Raw genomic sequence first — 16,132 nt, 5'->3', positions numbered from 1 at the left:
ATGTGATATTTCAGTTTTTCTTTTTTAATAAATTTGCAAAAATTTCTACATTTCTGTTTTTTTCTGTCAAGATGGGGTGCTGAGTGTACATTACTGAGAAATAAAATGGAAATGGAAAATGGCTGCAATGGAACAAAGAGTGAAAAATTTAAAGGGGTCTGAATACTTTCCGTACCCACTGTATATGTACCCTTCAAGGAAATGACATACAACCTAACCGGTTTCTTCCTCTTGGGAGAACAGGTAATGGACAATATGCTTTTTTCACTGTTATTGGCCTTTTCTACATGTGTTCATCCTTCATATGCAACTCCTGTCAACAGTTATTTTATTGTTGAACTTAGAAGAGAAGGAGTTCCTCAACCCAGGGGTCATTTCATTCATTTTTATTGTCTAAGAAATTATAATCCATGGTTGGGTGGCCATTTTAAACCTATTGAACTCCTCCTGAGATACTGCTATTGAAAGTCTGCTTACCTCTTATGTAGTCTAATAAGAGGTAAGCTTATTAGACTACACTACTATTATTATTTACTACTACTGTACTATTATTTGCAATGTCCATTTGTTTCATCACCTTTGGATATGACAATCAAAGTGCCCTTCCATAAACAGATAGTAGTTGTGCAGCATGTGCAACAGATAAAAGGGACACGATGAAATTTTATGTATTGTCATAACTCTTATGTACCATGTCTTTGCTATCTAAACATGTATCAGCATGTAGCTTGGTTAGTATTAATAGTTTATTTATACAGCACTTTTCAAGCAAGAGTCAAGTGCTTAACAAGGCTAAAAAAGACAACACAGGCGGTGGCGTATTACTCAGAACTTTTACTTAGTAAAAGTCAAAGTAGCAATACCACAATGTGGAAATACTGTTACAAGTAAAAGTTATTAAAATGTTTGTCAGCATAAAAATATACTTAAATTACCAAATGTAACTAACCCTAACCCTAAATATAACCCTAATTATAAATACTGCTAGGTAGCTTAATCCACAAAAATACAACATTATTTATTAGTTGATCATTTTTGTGTTAATCTGATTCTGCAAAGTAACTAGTAACAGCTGTCAAAATAAAAGTAGGTGTGAAAAGTACAACATTTGCTTCTAAAATGTATTAAGCATTAAATAAGATGAAATGCCCAATACGCAAGACAAGTACAAGTATCTCAACTTGAGCCTACATCCCACCACTGCTACATGGGATGAAAGCAGCAAACAGTTCAACGTAGTGAATAAATAACATCCACATCCAAACGAGTTAATATGACATGGCAATAATATGACTATATGAATAATATAATATTTTTATTTTCCTAGTTAACTCGGGTTTGTTCAGTCGTAACGTCACCTACAATTCCGACAGCACCTAAATGCAACTCAAGACTAGCGCAAAAAGCTGTTTGTTTGTTTACCACAATAGACTCGATCGCATTTAAAGACGGACGTGAAGTGGACTGAAGTCAGACTGTCACGAGAACTGCACATTTGAAACCAATTGACATTATTTCTAAAAATAAAGGTAGGCTAATTGATTAGAAATGACTTCGGGACAGCCTCCGGTGACGATCGACGCATGCGCAAGGGCCCAGTGTCAGAGCAGCACCATCAGAGGAACAGCAGCCAACACCGGGGAGACGGGAGCTGTGGTGTTTATTTAATACAAGATAAACTTTTCTCCACAATGTCGGGATTTGACAGCAACCCCTTCGCTGACCCAGTGGACGTAAATCCTTTCCAGGTGAGGCTGTTGTTTTGATTTCTATGTGCGAACTGTGCTCTTAGAAGCATTTTCGTGTTTAGACTGAAAGAGATATGCTGCACCAGAAACCTGTTTGGTTGGTTGTTGGGTTTGGCCTCAACGTTTCCTGGCTAAGAATTGGCACAATTATAGAAGGATTTCACGTTGTAGTCCAGTTATAGGTTAAGACTATTTATAAAGACTATCTGCAAAAGAGCGTATTTACGCTGTACGTGGGTTGTTAACTCACCTGCGCAGGTAAGCAGAGCTACGAACAGGTGCCTGCTGCTGGTTAGTCATCAACTGTGAGTCGTCTTTAACGCGCCATTGATGGGAATCAACAGGTAGATTTCGAAAAACCGCACCTTGTTGCTTTAGTCAGTAGGTTGTGTGTTTTTTGGTGTGATTATCACATCTCAGTGTTTTTAAATCATATAGATCTATGACCTAATAGTATGGTTAACATGTATTCATAAACCTTTTGCTGGCAACCTAAGACATGGTGCTTTAACTGACACAGATGTGGTCAAGGGCCTACAGTCTATTAAAAGTCAGTATGATCTTCCTGGACAGGTTGGGACTCTCTGGGACACTCCTTACTCCACACAGCTCACCAAATGTGTTTAATGTCTTTTTTCCCCCAGGATGCCTCAATCACACAAGCCACCAAGGGAGTTACTGAAAATGTTGGGGAGTTCAACCCCTTCTCTGCAACTGTAATGGTTAGCTCCCCTCTTTTCACTATATTTATACAGTGTAGTTCATCAGTCATTGAGGGGTTATTTAAAATGCAGTATTGCTTCATTCGTTTCACAGGGAACCCAGTCTGACACGACCATCCCCGTCCCTGCTACCTCCTCTCAACCAGCCATCCTGCAGACCTCTGTGGAGCAGAGCGCACAGGTAAGTCAGACACACATATTTTCAAATAAGGGAAAATTTCACATTTCAGCCATTTTATACATGCGCTGAGATTAACTACCCAGAGTGCATCTGTCTGTCTGGGAGTTGACAGCGGCTTTGAATGTCCAAAACAATAGATTAGAACAACAATAATACACAACTGTTTTGAGTTGAGTGAATTATTGTAGCAGCACATAGAGCCCGACCAATAATGAATTTCTGAGGCTGATCAGTTTATCCCCAAGTCAGTTTTCACATACAAGGGAAAAGACAAGAACTGCAAAAGTCAATCATAAATACAAAATGGAAATTTACAATGAGAAAATATTACTATTAAAATGAAGAGTGATGTACAGTGTTAACAGTAGTTAGTAGTTAAGAGTCCATCTGAAAATTAGGATAACATTGGTCTGAGGAGCTGATGTCTTACACAACTGGATTAGGTGTGGGGTGGATGTACTGTTGCCTTAGTTTAGTTCATGAACTTCCCATCAAAATGCTATTAGGAAGAAAACTGCAGCAGCGAGTTGTATTACAAGTCTTAACAGTATTAAGAGTGCAACTCTTCCATCACCCACCAGGCAACTGCAGCTGCTGGCCAGGCTAACCTGATCAAACAGCAAGAGGAGCTGGAGAGGAAAGCAGCTGAGCTGGAGCGGAAGGAGCAGGAGCTACAGAACAGGGCCGCAGGCAGAGCGCCGAACACTGGCAGTAAGTTTTTTTATACTTTTAGTTGTAATACACTTAAAATGGCACTCCTTAATGTGAGATCACTTTCAAGTAAGACTTTTATTTTAAATGATTTTATTTTGTCTACAAGTTTAGATTTGATGTTTTTAACTTAATCCTGGTTGCAAACTAATGACTATAGCCAACTAGCTGAACTGTATCCTCAGTATAATTGTTTCAGCAAACTCAGGGTCAGTGGTCGTGGTGGTGGGCTAGTGAGTGCACAGGAGAAATTTTAAATGTCATCAAGTACGCTGTGATGAATTTACCTCATTTGAAGCTCTCAATTTTAAACTAGGTGGCCTACAACCAACCATATTTCTTATAATTTATTGCCCCCAAAACCACCGGGAGGATTTTTATCAGAACTTCCTGAATTTGTATCTTCTCTTGTTTTAAATTGTGACAGAATTGTACTTTGTGGCAATTTTAATATTCATGTTAATGACCACACCAATGTTCATGCAAATAACTTTTTGAATATTTCCACTTCTTTTAATTTTAAGCAACATGTCTATGGGCAAACAAATAACCGTGGTCATACACTGGACGGGTTGAATTGACTGTGGAATCAGTGGATATGACCATATCTGACCACAAATGTGTAGTTTTTAACTGTGAATCCCCCGTTTTGCACATTGTTTCAGAGCCAAAGCCAACACCTGTCTGATTCCCACATCAACGATCTGGCTGACCATTTCAATCATATTTGCTTATCATCATCAGATACTATTGCTCCTCTAAAGGTTAGACCTAAGCCTACAGTTAGTAAGCAGCCCTGGATACAACTATAAACTACAGCCTTAAAAGGGAATGCAGGAAAGCAGAACGCAGATGGAAAAATCCAGTCTCCAAGTCCATTCCCTTTATTATGAAGGAATCATTATTAAACTACAATAACATGGTTAAGGATGCGAGAACACACTATTTTTCTGAACTCATTACTACACATCAACATAATCCTAGATTTCTATTTAAGACTGTGGATTAGCTGGTAAACCCAGCCCCTCCTTGTGCCTCAGCTGAAAGTAATGATTGTGTCTGGTTTCCGTAAGTACCACAGCACTGAGACTGCCCTGCTTAAAGTCACCAATGACCTTCTGATGATGGCATGTGGTCAGTCCTAGTACACCTGGATCTTAGTGCTGCATTTGACACTATTGATCACAACATCATGTTAGACAGACTGAGGCACTGGGTGGGGATCTCTGGTACTGCTTTAGAATGGCTTTCATCCTACCTGTCAAATAGGAGGTTCTGTCTGTTAATAACTATGTCTCTTCATTTTGTTCATGTATATGGAGTGCCTCAGGGGTCGGTCTTGCTAGGATTAAAATTATTTTCCCACAGAAACGCATTTTTCATGGTCGAAACCTCATGAAAATTTGCGCACACGTCAGGTCTGATGAAAATTGCAATATTCTGCCGTGATTGGGGTTGGGCGTGGCCAGGGGGCTCAATAGCGCCCCTAAACGTACACTATGTTTTGGACAAAGTTTCTTTGATCTTCATGAGTTTTGGTGGAATTATTGCTCTTATTACAAAGTCCATTTTTTTAATGATATTTTGCTCAACAGGAAGTCAGGCATTTTGCGCTTCCTGCGTCATTATCAATTTTTTTAAACAGATATTTGAGGCCTTTAGTATGCTCAAAGAGCCACGAAACTTTGCAGCCAGTCTCGAACTGGTAATGTTTCGATTTGATGTCATTGAGATTTGCACAATGGCTCTATTGCGCCCCCTAAAGCCTTTTAAGCTGTCACATGGCTAGGGATAGTCAAACCCTCACGAGACTTGGCACTCTCCACAGAGGGGTTGTTTTGTATTGGCTGATACACTCACCTAAAGGATTATTAGGAACACCTGTTCAATTTCTCATTAATGCAATTATCTAATCAACCAATCACATGGCAGTTGCTTCAATGCATTTAGGGCTGTGGTCCTGGTCAAGACAATCTCCTGAACTCCAAACTGAATGTCAGAATGGGAAAGAAAGGTGATTTAAGCAATTTTGAGCGTGGCATGGTCATTGGTGCCAGATGGGCCGGTCTGAGTATTTCACAATCTGCTCAGTTACTGGGATTTTCACGCACAACCATTTCTAGGGTTTACAAAGAATGGTGTGAAAAGGGAAAAACATCCAGTATGCGGCAGTCCTGTGGGCGAAAATGCCTTGTTGATGCTAGAGGTCAGAGGAGAAAGGGTCGACTGATTCAAGCTGATAGAAGAGCAACTTTGACTGAAATAACCACTCGTTACAACCGAGGTATACAGCAAAGCATTTGTGAAGCCACAACACGCACAACCTTGAGGCGGATGGGCTACAACGGCAGAAGACCCCACCGGGTACCACTCTCCACTACAAATAGGAAAAAGAGGCTACAATTTGCAAGAGCTCACCAAAATTGGACAGTTGAAGACTGGAAAAATGTTGCCTGGTCTGATGAGTCTCGATTTCTGTTGAGACATTCAGATGGTAGAGTCAGAATTTGGCGTAAACAGAATGAGAACATGGATCCATCATGCCTTGTTACCACAGTGCAGGGTGGTGGTGGTGTAATGGTGTGGGGGATGTTTTCTTGGCACACTTTTGGCCCCTTAGTGCCAATTGGGCATCGTTTAAATGCCACGGCCTACCTGAGCATTGTTTCTGACCATGTCCATCCCTTTATGGCCACCATGTACCCGTCCTCTGATGGCTACTTCCAGCAGGATAATGCACCATGTCACAAAGCTCGAATCATTTCAAATTGGTTTCTTGAACATGACAATGAGTTCACTGTACTAAAATGGCCCCCACAGTCACCAGATCTCAACCCAATAGAGCATCTTTGGGATGTGGTGGAACGGGAGCTTCGTGCCCTGGATGTGCATCCCACAAATCTCCATCAACTGCAAGATGCTATCCTATCAATATGGGCCAACATTTCTAAGGAATGCTTTCAGCACCTTGTTGAATCAATGCCACGTAGAATTAAGGCAGTTCTGAAGGCAAAAGGGGGTCAAACACAGTATTAGTATGGTGTTCCTAATAATCCTTTAGGTGAGTGTACAACCACATATGTGGTTGTGGAAAATTGGCTCAATAGCGGCCCCTACAAAATTTCAAAAAAGCAGCTGTACAAATCTTAAGAAACCGATGATTACTTTTAAAGCTCTTCATGGCCTTTCACCCTGTGACCTTTTAGTCCCATACGCACCACCATGTACCTTGAGATCCTCGAGCAGACGTCTGTTCCAGAGTCTGAAAACTAAAGAGGACAGAGCATTTGCAGTCAGGGCCCCGAGGCTCTGAAACAGCCTGCCCGAGGAAATCGGGGCGGCTAAGTCGGTGAACTCTTAAGTCCCTTCTTAAAACATACTTCTATAAAAGTCTTTCCCGCTTTTATTTGAGTTTATTTTATTCTTTATATATATCCTTTACATATATTTTAAATTAACTTTTAACATGTATTTTAGTCTCGAGTGTTTTCTTGCTTTTATTGTGTATTTGTTTTTATGTGTTTATTTGCACTATTTGTAGGAACTTAGCTTGTTTGTTATTTCACCATTTTAATTATACTTCATTCTCCACCTTATTGAATCTGCCCCCTTCAGTTCTCTTCACACTGACGGATCTAATGCATCTCTCCTGCAAACACGCCAGTGTGCCCCGCTTCTGTCGGTCTCTCCCTGGTAACTTTCTCCGTCAGTAGTAGGCTACGTTGTATAAAGACGCCAAAAAACCCCATAACTTGTCTTCTGGAATTTTCCTCTCGCCATTCCATTCACAGCTAACCCAGCTGCGCCGCGTGTTAGCCTTTCAAAACAAAAAATGTGGTAGCTAACGAATTACATCTGCACTATTGTGTTCACTGTCGCTTTATCTGGTCCATACTTCTAAAATATCCACCGTGTTGTGACTTGTAACGTAATGACTCTGTGTTTCTCTGAAAAATGCTACAATTTGTCTCCTAATATACCTGGGCAGCCCACCAAGTAAAGTGTATGTGTTGGGAAACACTGACTGAACAGTTGTTTTTTTACAAGTCAGGTGTTTAACAGTGTCGACGAGCACGGTCTTCATGTTGTTAGAGACTTTGTGATAAGATGGCTGCGTGCAGACGCACAGGCAGGGGTGGGTTTGCGTGGTGAGGGAGAGAGAGTAGCAAATGCTGGCAGTACTTTACGAAAAACATTATTAATTAACTCAACATCAAACGATATTGGTATAAACGGTATGGTATCTAATTTGAAAATATATCTGTATGTACTTTATACTGATATACCGCCCAGCCCCATCTCCCACAGAAAACACTGCTCTGAACTGCCTGAAAACAGCTTGTTTGTAGTCCAGCCATTTCCCTTTCATCCCTGTGACGTCTCATCAGAATGCTCGCTTTGCAGCTAGTCCAACATGCCCTCAAAACACGGGTGGAAAAACACTCAGCTACTGCAGCACACAGTGACAAGACGTCCGCCTGCTGCCTCTACTCTCCCTTCCAAACACCAGCTACCCTCCAGGCAGTCAATGGACATAAAGTTGTTACTGTGATGTAGAGACAGAGCTTTGATAAAACTTTATGGATGAAAGATACATTTGTTACAAATTAATAACTCGGCACTCTGAAACTCTTGCTCTAGTTCATGTTGCTAAGCTAGTAAGGGGATATACAGCTGAACCGAAGCAGTGTAATCAGTTTCTCATGACCCGCCCTAATCTGCTTCTGATTGGATAGTAGTCCTTAGCTAGGAACTGTGCATGTGCAACTCCCAAAAAAGATCTTGCAGAAGCAAGATGCATAAATCCATAGCTAAAACAAAGCGTTCCAGTCACAGGGTAAAAAGAAGAGTTGCAGCAATGTGCAGTATGACAAAAAATATGGTGTGTTTTGAAAATAAACCATGTAAACCTGTTCTGGTAGGATTTTGAACCTTAAAATGAGCATAATATGACCTCTTTAAGAAATGACCAGCTGTGAATGTTTCTGTCTTGGCAGCTAAAGAGAACAACTGGCCACCTCTTCCCACGTTCTTTCCTGTGAAGCCCTGCTTCTATCAGGACTTTGAGGAGGACATCCCTGAGGAGTACCGCAGGATCTGCAGGAGAATGTACTACCTGTGGATGTGTACGTATCCATGTGTGCAGTATTTGCTCAATATTTCAATCGAGGGTTTCCGCTATGTACATTTTGCAGCGGCAGCCCACCTCAAAATAGATTTTTAGCCATAATTTAATAATTTGATTCCAGTTCTCACACACATCAACTGAGATGACGCAATAACTACCACAGTACGGGCTTTTCGCCATATCGTCCATTATACTTTTCACTTCCTGCCTCATCCTGAATTTCAAGCGTCATTGCAATCATGTGACTGCAAACAATGTATTGCATTGCTCCTAGCTAATCGTGATTCAGTGAGCGAGTGAGTTTTATCTACAGCTAATAGAGAGGCTTCACATCTAAAAATGGCAGGAGATAGCAAAAGCATCACATTTTGTGCAGCTGTACTCTATAAGAATTCATCTTTACATAGTAATCAAGTACATGTGCACCTGTTTAGCCAATACATTTATGATAATCCTTCATTAATCAGTTCAACAATGTTTATTTACTGGGATCATACATATTTATCGGCAATATATTGTTTTTTATTCAAGTCCTTCCAAGTATTCACTACATATATTATGAGTCTGGGCTCACGTGGATATGAACTGCAACTTGACTGGCGAGAGCATACAACCACAGGGTGGTAATTCTGTTTTTACATATGAAGGAGATCCATAAGATAGTATGATTGACATCTGATGGTTTTGTATGTTAAAAAGCCTCCATTTTAAAACTGGATATTATCCCTGTAGACTGTAGAGCCACAAATGCCATCTTCACGTCCTGATTTTTCACTTTACAAACGATTTATGATGTACAACATAATATCCCTAGTTTGCTGTGTGATACTGATTAATTCATAGGCTAATATTTAATATCACAGTTATATGAATCATTTTTAATATTTGAGGATAGGATTTCGCAGAATATGCATTGGAACTTTTTGTGGAACGTACTTTGGTCCAGTCCCATCACACATCCTGCATATAATTAATGTCTGTCACACATTATTGATCAAGGATGAAATTAATGAAAACATCACTCCCATCTATTAGTTCCTCTAAAAGAGGAAGAGGAGAAAAATGGTTTACTAGAAAAATACAGCTCTATTTTTGTAGTTATTCAAAAAGAGTGGTGCTTTTGTCCTTAGGTGGTGGTTGTTGTTTTCTTTGATTGTCACTGTTGCACCTCCCTCAGTCTAGCTCACAAGTTTCCTGTGTGTCTCCCCAGTCCACAGTGCCACTCTCTTCCTCAACGTGCTGGCCTGCCTGGCTTACTTCACTGCAGACCCTCAATACGGTGTTGACTTTGGTCTGTCCATCCTCTGGTTCCTCCTCTTCACCCCTGTGTCCTTCATTTGTTGGTACAGGCCCATCTACAAGGCCTTCAGGTACTCTGTTTTACTTGCCTCGTGTTGATATTGAAGTATCTTTGATCTGAATCCTTTACAGGACTGGATGGGACTGTTTTCTTGTACAAACAGTAGAAATAGGGACACATGTAGATGAACTAGTTTCTTTTTTTCAAACTTTCATAAACACCCTCATCCTCTAACTCAGCCAGAGGGCTTAGAGGAAGGAAATGGGAGCCACTCTGTACTTGAATTGAAAAGATTTGAAAATGTTAATATCAGATTTTTCTTGCTTACAGTTCAGTGCTTTATTATTGCGTTATTAGATTTTTTTCCTCATGGAAAAAGTGTTCTCCCCAAGACTATTATTAGAAGAGGAGAAGCATCTGAAACAGCCTTAATATCTGCAAAATCAGGTTTCTGTAAAGTTTTACGGCCTGTTATTTTGTTTCCTTGTTCTGAGAGAAACTGCACTATTTTGTTTACTTGTATGTATTGTAACTATGGCTGAACAATATGCAAAAAATATATTGTGCTTATTTTAACAGACATGGCAATACTAGTCACGATTATAGTGGTAATGGTAGTTTTTGCATTTCATTTTCACTGAAAATGAATGATGATGGGATTTTTCAAACAAGCATGTTCCCTTACATCTGGAGAATATGTGGCAAATATGTAGCACCACAATACTTGTTGTGACATATATTACCTTTTTATCAAAAAATTACAGCTTCTGAGATTTGTATAATGCACTTGGCCTTATTGCAATCATGATAATATTTTGAGTAATTGTTCAGCCCTAGTTGAAACACAAGTCTTTAATTGGAGGTTTCAAATTGGTCGATGATGTCTTTACTAATTTTTTGTGACTTGCACATGTGTAACATCTATATCTAATAGTCTGGCAGCAAACAAACCTCTTCTTTAATAATTTAATCTTTAATAACGTGTCCTTTGTGTTGTCTTTTATTTCTCCTTAGGTCTGACAGCTCCCTCAGCTTCTTTTTCTTCTTTTTCATCTTTTTCTTTCAAGTGTCAGTGTACATCATCCAGAGTGTAGGGATCCCAAAATGGGGAAACAGGTCAGTAGAAACTTTTTTTCAACTGAATAATCATCTGCATGTTGGGTGAAAGACTGAATGTATGGTGTAAATGCATGAGACAGTTGTTCATTGCTAACAAACGTTTCTATTTTCATTAGTAAGAATAAGCCCATTCACTCTGCTTTGGGTAGATTCATAGATAGATTCATGTGGGTATGCATGGATCAGTGTGTTTCTTCATTCACTATGTGTTTGTGTGTGTGTGTGTGTATTCTTTCCCTGTATCTCCTCTCTTGCATCTTTTTGACAGATTCCTGCTGCCCTAACTTGTCTGGGTTGCTGCTTTGTAAGTGTGGGACTTCTCTTTGGGTTTCTTTTCTATATCATGTAATATATTAGGCTTTTAAGTTTTTCATCATTCACTTGAAACGTCATGCTTTCCCATTGGTCCCTAGGGCAGGTTTCCAGGGTTCCTACGCAATTTCAGTTCTTTTAATTGCATATGTATATACATAGCATCACACAAAAACAAATATTAAGGTTGTCTGAACATTTAAGTAGTGCAGTGATGTTATCGTCGTTTCTGTTGTTAAAGTGAATAAAAAGACTGCACAGACACCATGAAAATGTAAAAATTAAAAAAAAAAATTATAAAAGACTATAAAATATGGGAGAATTATAATGTAATATTATTTATTCAATATGTTAAGATAAAATAATACAAGTATAGATTGCACAGGTTAGTTTACTTCCTCTGTGGGCAACAGGTGTTTGACAGCGGACCAACTTTCTGATTTGTATGAGCGACAATAACCAGCTACAACCTTCTGGCAATTATTTGGCAACATAATTGCATGCATAGTCAGAATGTAACACACTTGTGTTATAAACATCTAGCTATTTGTACTCCGATGTCATATATGGTCTGAGAAATCTGGAAAAGTGGAATTTTTGAAATGTAAAATGTGTAGGAACCCTGAGGTTAGGATGTTGGCATTAAAAATAATAAAGTTACTGAATTAAAGAGCAATGAGTCAAGAAAGTATGTTGTATACTTTACTCACTCACTGTAGAGGATATGTGAAATGACACATGGTTATTTGTTTGTATGTCTCTGTTGTTGACAGTGGATGGATCGCATCCATCAGCATGATCCGCAGTAACTTGGCTGTAGCTGTGGTTATGATGGTGGTGGCTGGTTTTTTCACTGTAAACGCTGTCCTGGCTGTCATCCTACTGAAAATGGTATGCTAATGTAACATTTCTACATCCGTCTTTACAAAAAGGAATATTTAACCATGTGACAGTTTGTACTTTGCAGTCAAGTGTAATATAGCATGTGTCTCTGGGTAAGTTACATAACCCTAATTTTGCTACTTCAAAGTAAATTGCAGTCTACACATACTTTGTTGCAGTATAATTAAAGATAGCAGTGCCTTATAATCCATTGAAGTTGCCCAAAGTAGAAAGCTGAACATGGTGCTGCATAGATGTATGTGTATAGATATTCTCATTGTGGCTTCATATTATTTATTTTCACTCCAACTCAGTGAGGGTGCATGCAGATCAAAGAGAGAAACGTAACAAGAAAAGCTAAAATTGTGGTGACAAGAACTTTGAATAGCAACTGCAATGAAAGGGCAACCAAGACATCACTGGGAATATAAGATTTAAAAACTGCTTAGTGTTTATAAAGGTTAAAAACACTAAGCAGGTCAGAAAGCTGAGCCTACAAACAATTTATTTGGTAAGAGAACCAAAACATGGAACAATACAGTGGATTGAGATATGGGTAAATAATGTAAGATGGCAAAATTTGTCCTCTAGACAATGACCTGCGGCCAGTGTATGAAGACTCCACTTCATGAATTTTTGTGTAATGTTATCATTTTCTTGAAAAGAAAAATCCTGAATCTGCACTAGGGCTAACAATTTGGGGAAGCATCTAATTGCGATTTTTCTGCCAGATATTGCGATTATGATTAGATTTTTGAAAGAAGTCACGTCAAGCAGCACAGAGCAGATGAACCAGGCAGGATGTCAGACACAGAACGGCATAGAGAATCCGGTCGATGTTCAAAATAAAACACCCTTTGCAGACTCACGATCATACTTCAACAATAAACACAGTTAAAACAGGCAAAAAAGAAACAATATAACTATGTAGCCTACTTCACCATAGTAGAAGCACAAAAATCAAGGACAACTGAACAAATAAGCAAAATCTGTACAAGTCAACAAAATCAGACCGGCAAAACGCTCTTATTCTGAAATGTTCCATGTGGCTATGTAACGGTAGCCTGCAGAGAGCGGAACAGGCTCACAGAGAACTGTTATCTGTAGCTGAAGCACACAAAATGACAAATTAACGTTAACCTCTACATTCCTGTAAAATTCATGCAAAACGCCTATTCAAGGCATACCCAAAGTAAATTGAATGTAGTTCTTGAACCATTTGGAATATTCTTCTTAGAAGGATATCTCAAAACAAAATGTTATCTTTCAAACTATTTGGCTGGGTCTGAAAACATGAGCACCTTGGCAGACGTAACTGTAAAGGAACCAGTTAACACTATTTTCAGTTTACTCGGCCATGCCTCAATTTGGAAATCCCTCAAATGTGCAGGTTAATAATGAGAGCTGACAAATTTTTCAGATGTGATTTGATCTAATAAACTTGTCACTGCCCAATCTGTGTTCATTTTCCCATCTCCCAGGTCCACTCTAAGTACAGAAGGACAGGTGCCAGCTTCACCAAAGCCCAGCAGGAGTTCTCCCATGGAGTCATTACCAACCCAACCGTCCAGACTGCTGCAGCAAGTGCTGCTACATCTGCTGCCCAGGGTGCCTTTGGCAGGAGCCAGGGAAATTAGACTGTTTCCCACATCCTGAGTGCCTCAGGCTAGTCTTTTTTTGACCAGTATACGTGACTAACCATGTCCCAACATTCTTCAATGGGTAGGGGATGAGAGTTTGATTATTTAAAGAAAAGGGCCAGAAAACAAATAATTTATGACGAGGGGAGTCTCTCCAGCAGATCAGCCAAAACAAGGCCAAAAAGAAGTGTGGGTGAGTGCGTATGACAAAAAATTAATTGGCAACACCTCAACAAAAACATAACTCCTGGAATGGATTTAACATAGACGAAAGATGTAGACATGAGTGTCTGCAGTGCACCACTGAACAGGGCTGGGATTTAAAGAAAAAAGGTACATTTATTTAAATCCTGTCGTTAAAGACGCTGGTAGAAGTATTAGTATTTTTCTATCTCACTTTTGATGTATAAATAACATACTGGGGCCTCAAAAATAAACTCTATGCTTGGAGTTTGGATTATATAAAAAGCATACTTGACATAAGAATGTTTTACCATCAGTGAATGATGGATCCACATAATGTATTTATACATATTTTTGTCATTACAGCAGCATGTAGAGCGTTACAGGGTAACCAGTCTATCATTCTGCCTTCTATAAACACTTAATATATACAGTATACTTTGAACTACTAAGTTCTGATAGTTTTCTAGTTAGTTTGCTCTCAGGCAATCAGACTGGATGCCCTATAAACAGATGCATCCTGCTACATCTTACACTACTGATGAACACAGTTGCTGTTTTAATTTTGTTGTCTTGTATATAATACTGTATAGGATAAGCTGATGATTAATGAAGGTGATGGGATGAAGGTTTTCTTTCTGTTTTAATCAGTTTACTGATATAAATGAAGTGAGACAAAAAGCTCTTCTGAGGGCAAATGAAGATGAGGTATAACTGGGATTGCACATTTTAATTCAAGTTAAGATTACCATTATATTTTCTCTCATAATGTAGTATGGAGCCTGCTGTGATTAAAATGAAATGCGGGGTGCAGGTTTATTTAATATAACATTACTGACGTAGTATAGAATTAGAAAAAGTGCATTAATGAGCTGAAAGAACACATTATGTTTCTGTCAATTATCCATTCTTTTGACTTAGATCCCTAGGAAATATCCTGCAGACAAGTCATGTGTTTGTGAATAGATGCAGATAGTTTTTATTTCTAGCTGCACCTACTTGTTAGGTATTAGCATTTTCATGTTTTACTTGTGAATATATACATGGTGTCCAATTCTAATCATATGTTACAATCACTTTGTGTAGGTGTAACTTCAATGCCTTTAAGCAGATGTAACATACCAATTTTTGTGTGGGGATTTAAGCACAAGGCTGATGGTTATTAGTGTTTTTGTCTGTCTTTATGGAGAAATTTGGTTTATGGTAAAGTTTGATGATCAGAAGGTGTGTTGTACATATTGGTGACTTATTTAAAACATTTTTGCTGAAAGGGTATTTGTTGGAAATTGGTTCTCAGTCTTAACATCAAATAAACTTTTATTTTCTCTTGAAAATTTCTATCATGTTTAAGACAGTCTGCAGATGGATTCATACTGTACATACCAAACGTCTTAGCTATATTCAAGGTGGCTCACCAGCAAGAATATTACAGTTGGTATAACGTGGATGAAAATCTGGGTTATGACTCAATGTGTCTAGTTGGGGCTTCTTGTCACATTTCAGCAGTTCACCAAAGAGGAATATTTCACAGAAAGCAAAAAATAGAGAAAAGTCAGTAAAATGACTGCAAACTTGCTTAGTAGAACTTATTTTTTTCTTCTTTATTACTCCAATAATTATCTCATGACCCCTCAGATTTATCTTGTGACCCTTTGGGAATCCCAGCCCTCAAATAGGGAACCATTGGACTAAATTACCTAACTGTATATGAAGTTGAAACCAGCTCCATTTGAAACAGCTACTACAGTAAAATGTTCCTTACACATTGATGCATCGGTATTTATAATACATCAGTCATGGGCAGACTTTGGTCACAGGACATTTTATTATTCCATTTTTTATTTATTTTTTAACCTGTCCTGCCCAGCAGCCTGATATGCAGTATGAGGAGCTGGATACCATGTTGTGCCAGATTTTGCACAAGGGAGTTTTATTGTAGTTTTTAATACTTGAAGTACATTTTACTGATAAAATCTCTACTCAAGTAGGATTTTGACTGCAGGACTTCCACTTGTAATGGAGTATGTTTACATTACATCATGTATTTGTACTTTTACTAAGTAAATGATCCGAATACTGTTTTAAAATGTAGGACAGCGTTTTGTTGGATTGTGTCACCTACTGTCAGAATTAGACCCTTTGTCTAATCTCAGTGTAGAAAATGCTTACGTTTTATGTTTTACAAACAGGTGAATAAGTGGCTCTT

The 16,132-nt window shown here is 38.8% G+C and overlaps 1 protein-coding gene across 1 annotated transcript; it reads left to right on the top strand.

Annotated features, from left to right (window-relative positions):
• Positions 1 to 1,591: 1,591 nt before the first annotated feature.
• Positions 1,592 to 15,260, top strand: scamp2l (secretory carrier membrane protein 2, like). Its single transcript, XM_038701105.1, has 9 exons — positions 1,592 to 1,748; positions 2,393 to 2,470; positions 2,565 to 2,651; positions 3,233 to 3,362; positions 8,360 to 8,488; positions 9,701 to 9,860; positions 10,805 to 10,906; positions 11,995 to 12,112; positions 13,585 to 15,260. Exons 1-9 carry the CDS (start codon positions 1,692 to 1,694, stop codon positions 13,738 to 13,740), a joined length of 1,017 nt encoding a protein of 338 aa, XP_038557033.1. The 5' UTR covers positions 1,592 to 1,691; the 3' UTR covers positions 13,741 to 15,260.
• Positions 15,261 to 16,132: the final 872 nt, after the last annotated feature.

Source organism: Micropterus salmoides, unplaced genomic scaffold (assembly GCF_014851395.1).
Source record: "Micropterus salmoides isolate LMB-PRFRI ecotype aquatic unplaced genomic scaffold, ASM1485139v1 Ms_hic_scaffold_6, whole genome shotgun sequence".
Lineage (NCBI taxonomy): Eukaryota > Metazoa > Chordata > Actinopteri > Centrarchiformes > Centrarchidae > Micropterus > Micropterus salmoides.
This window is presented reverse-complemented; position numbering and strand designations above follow the sequence as displayed.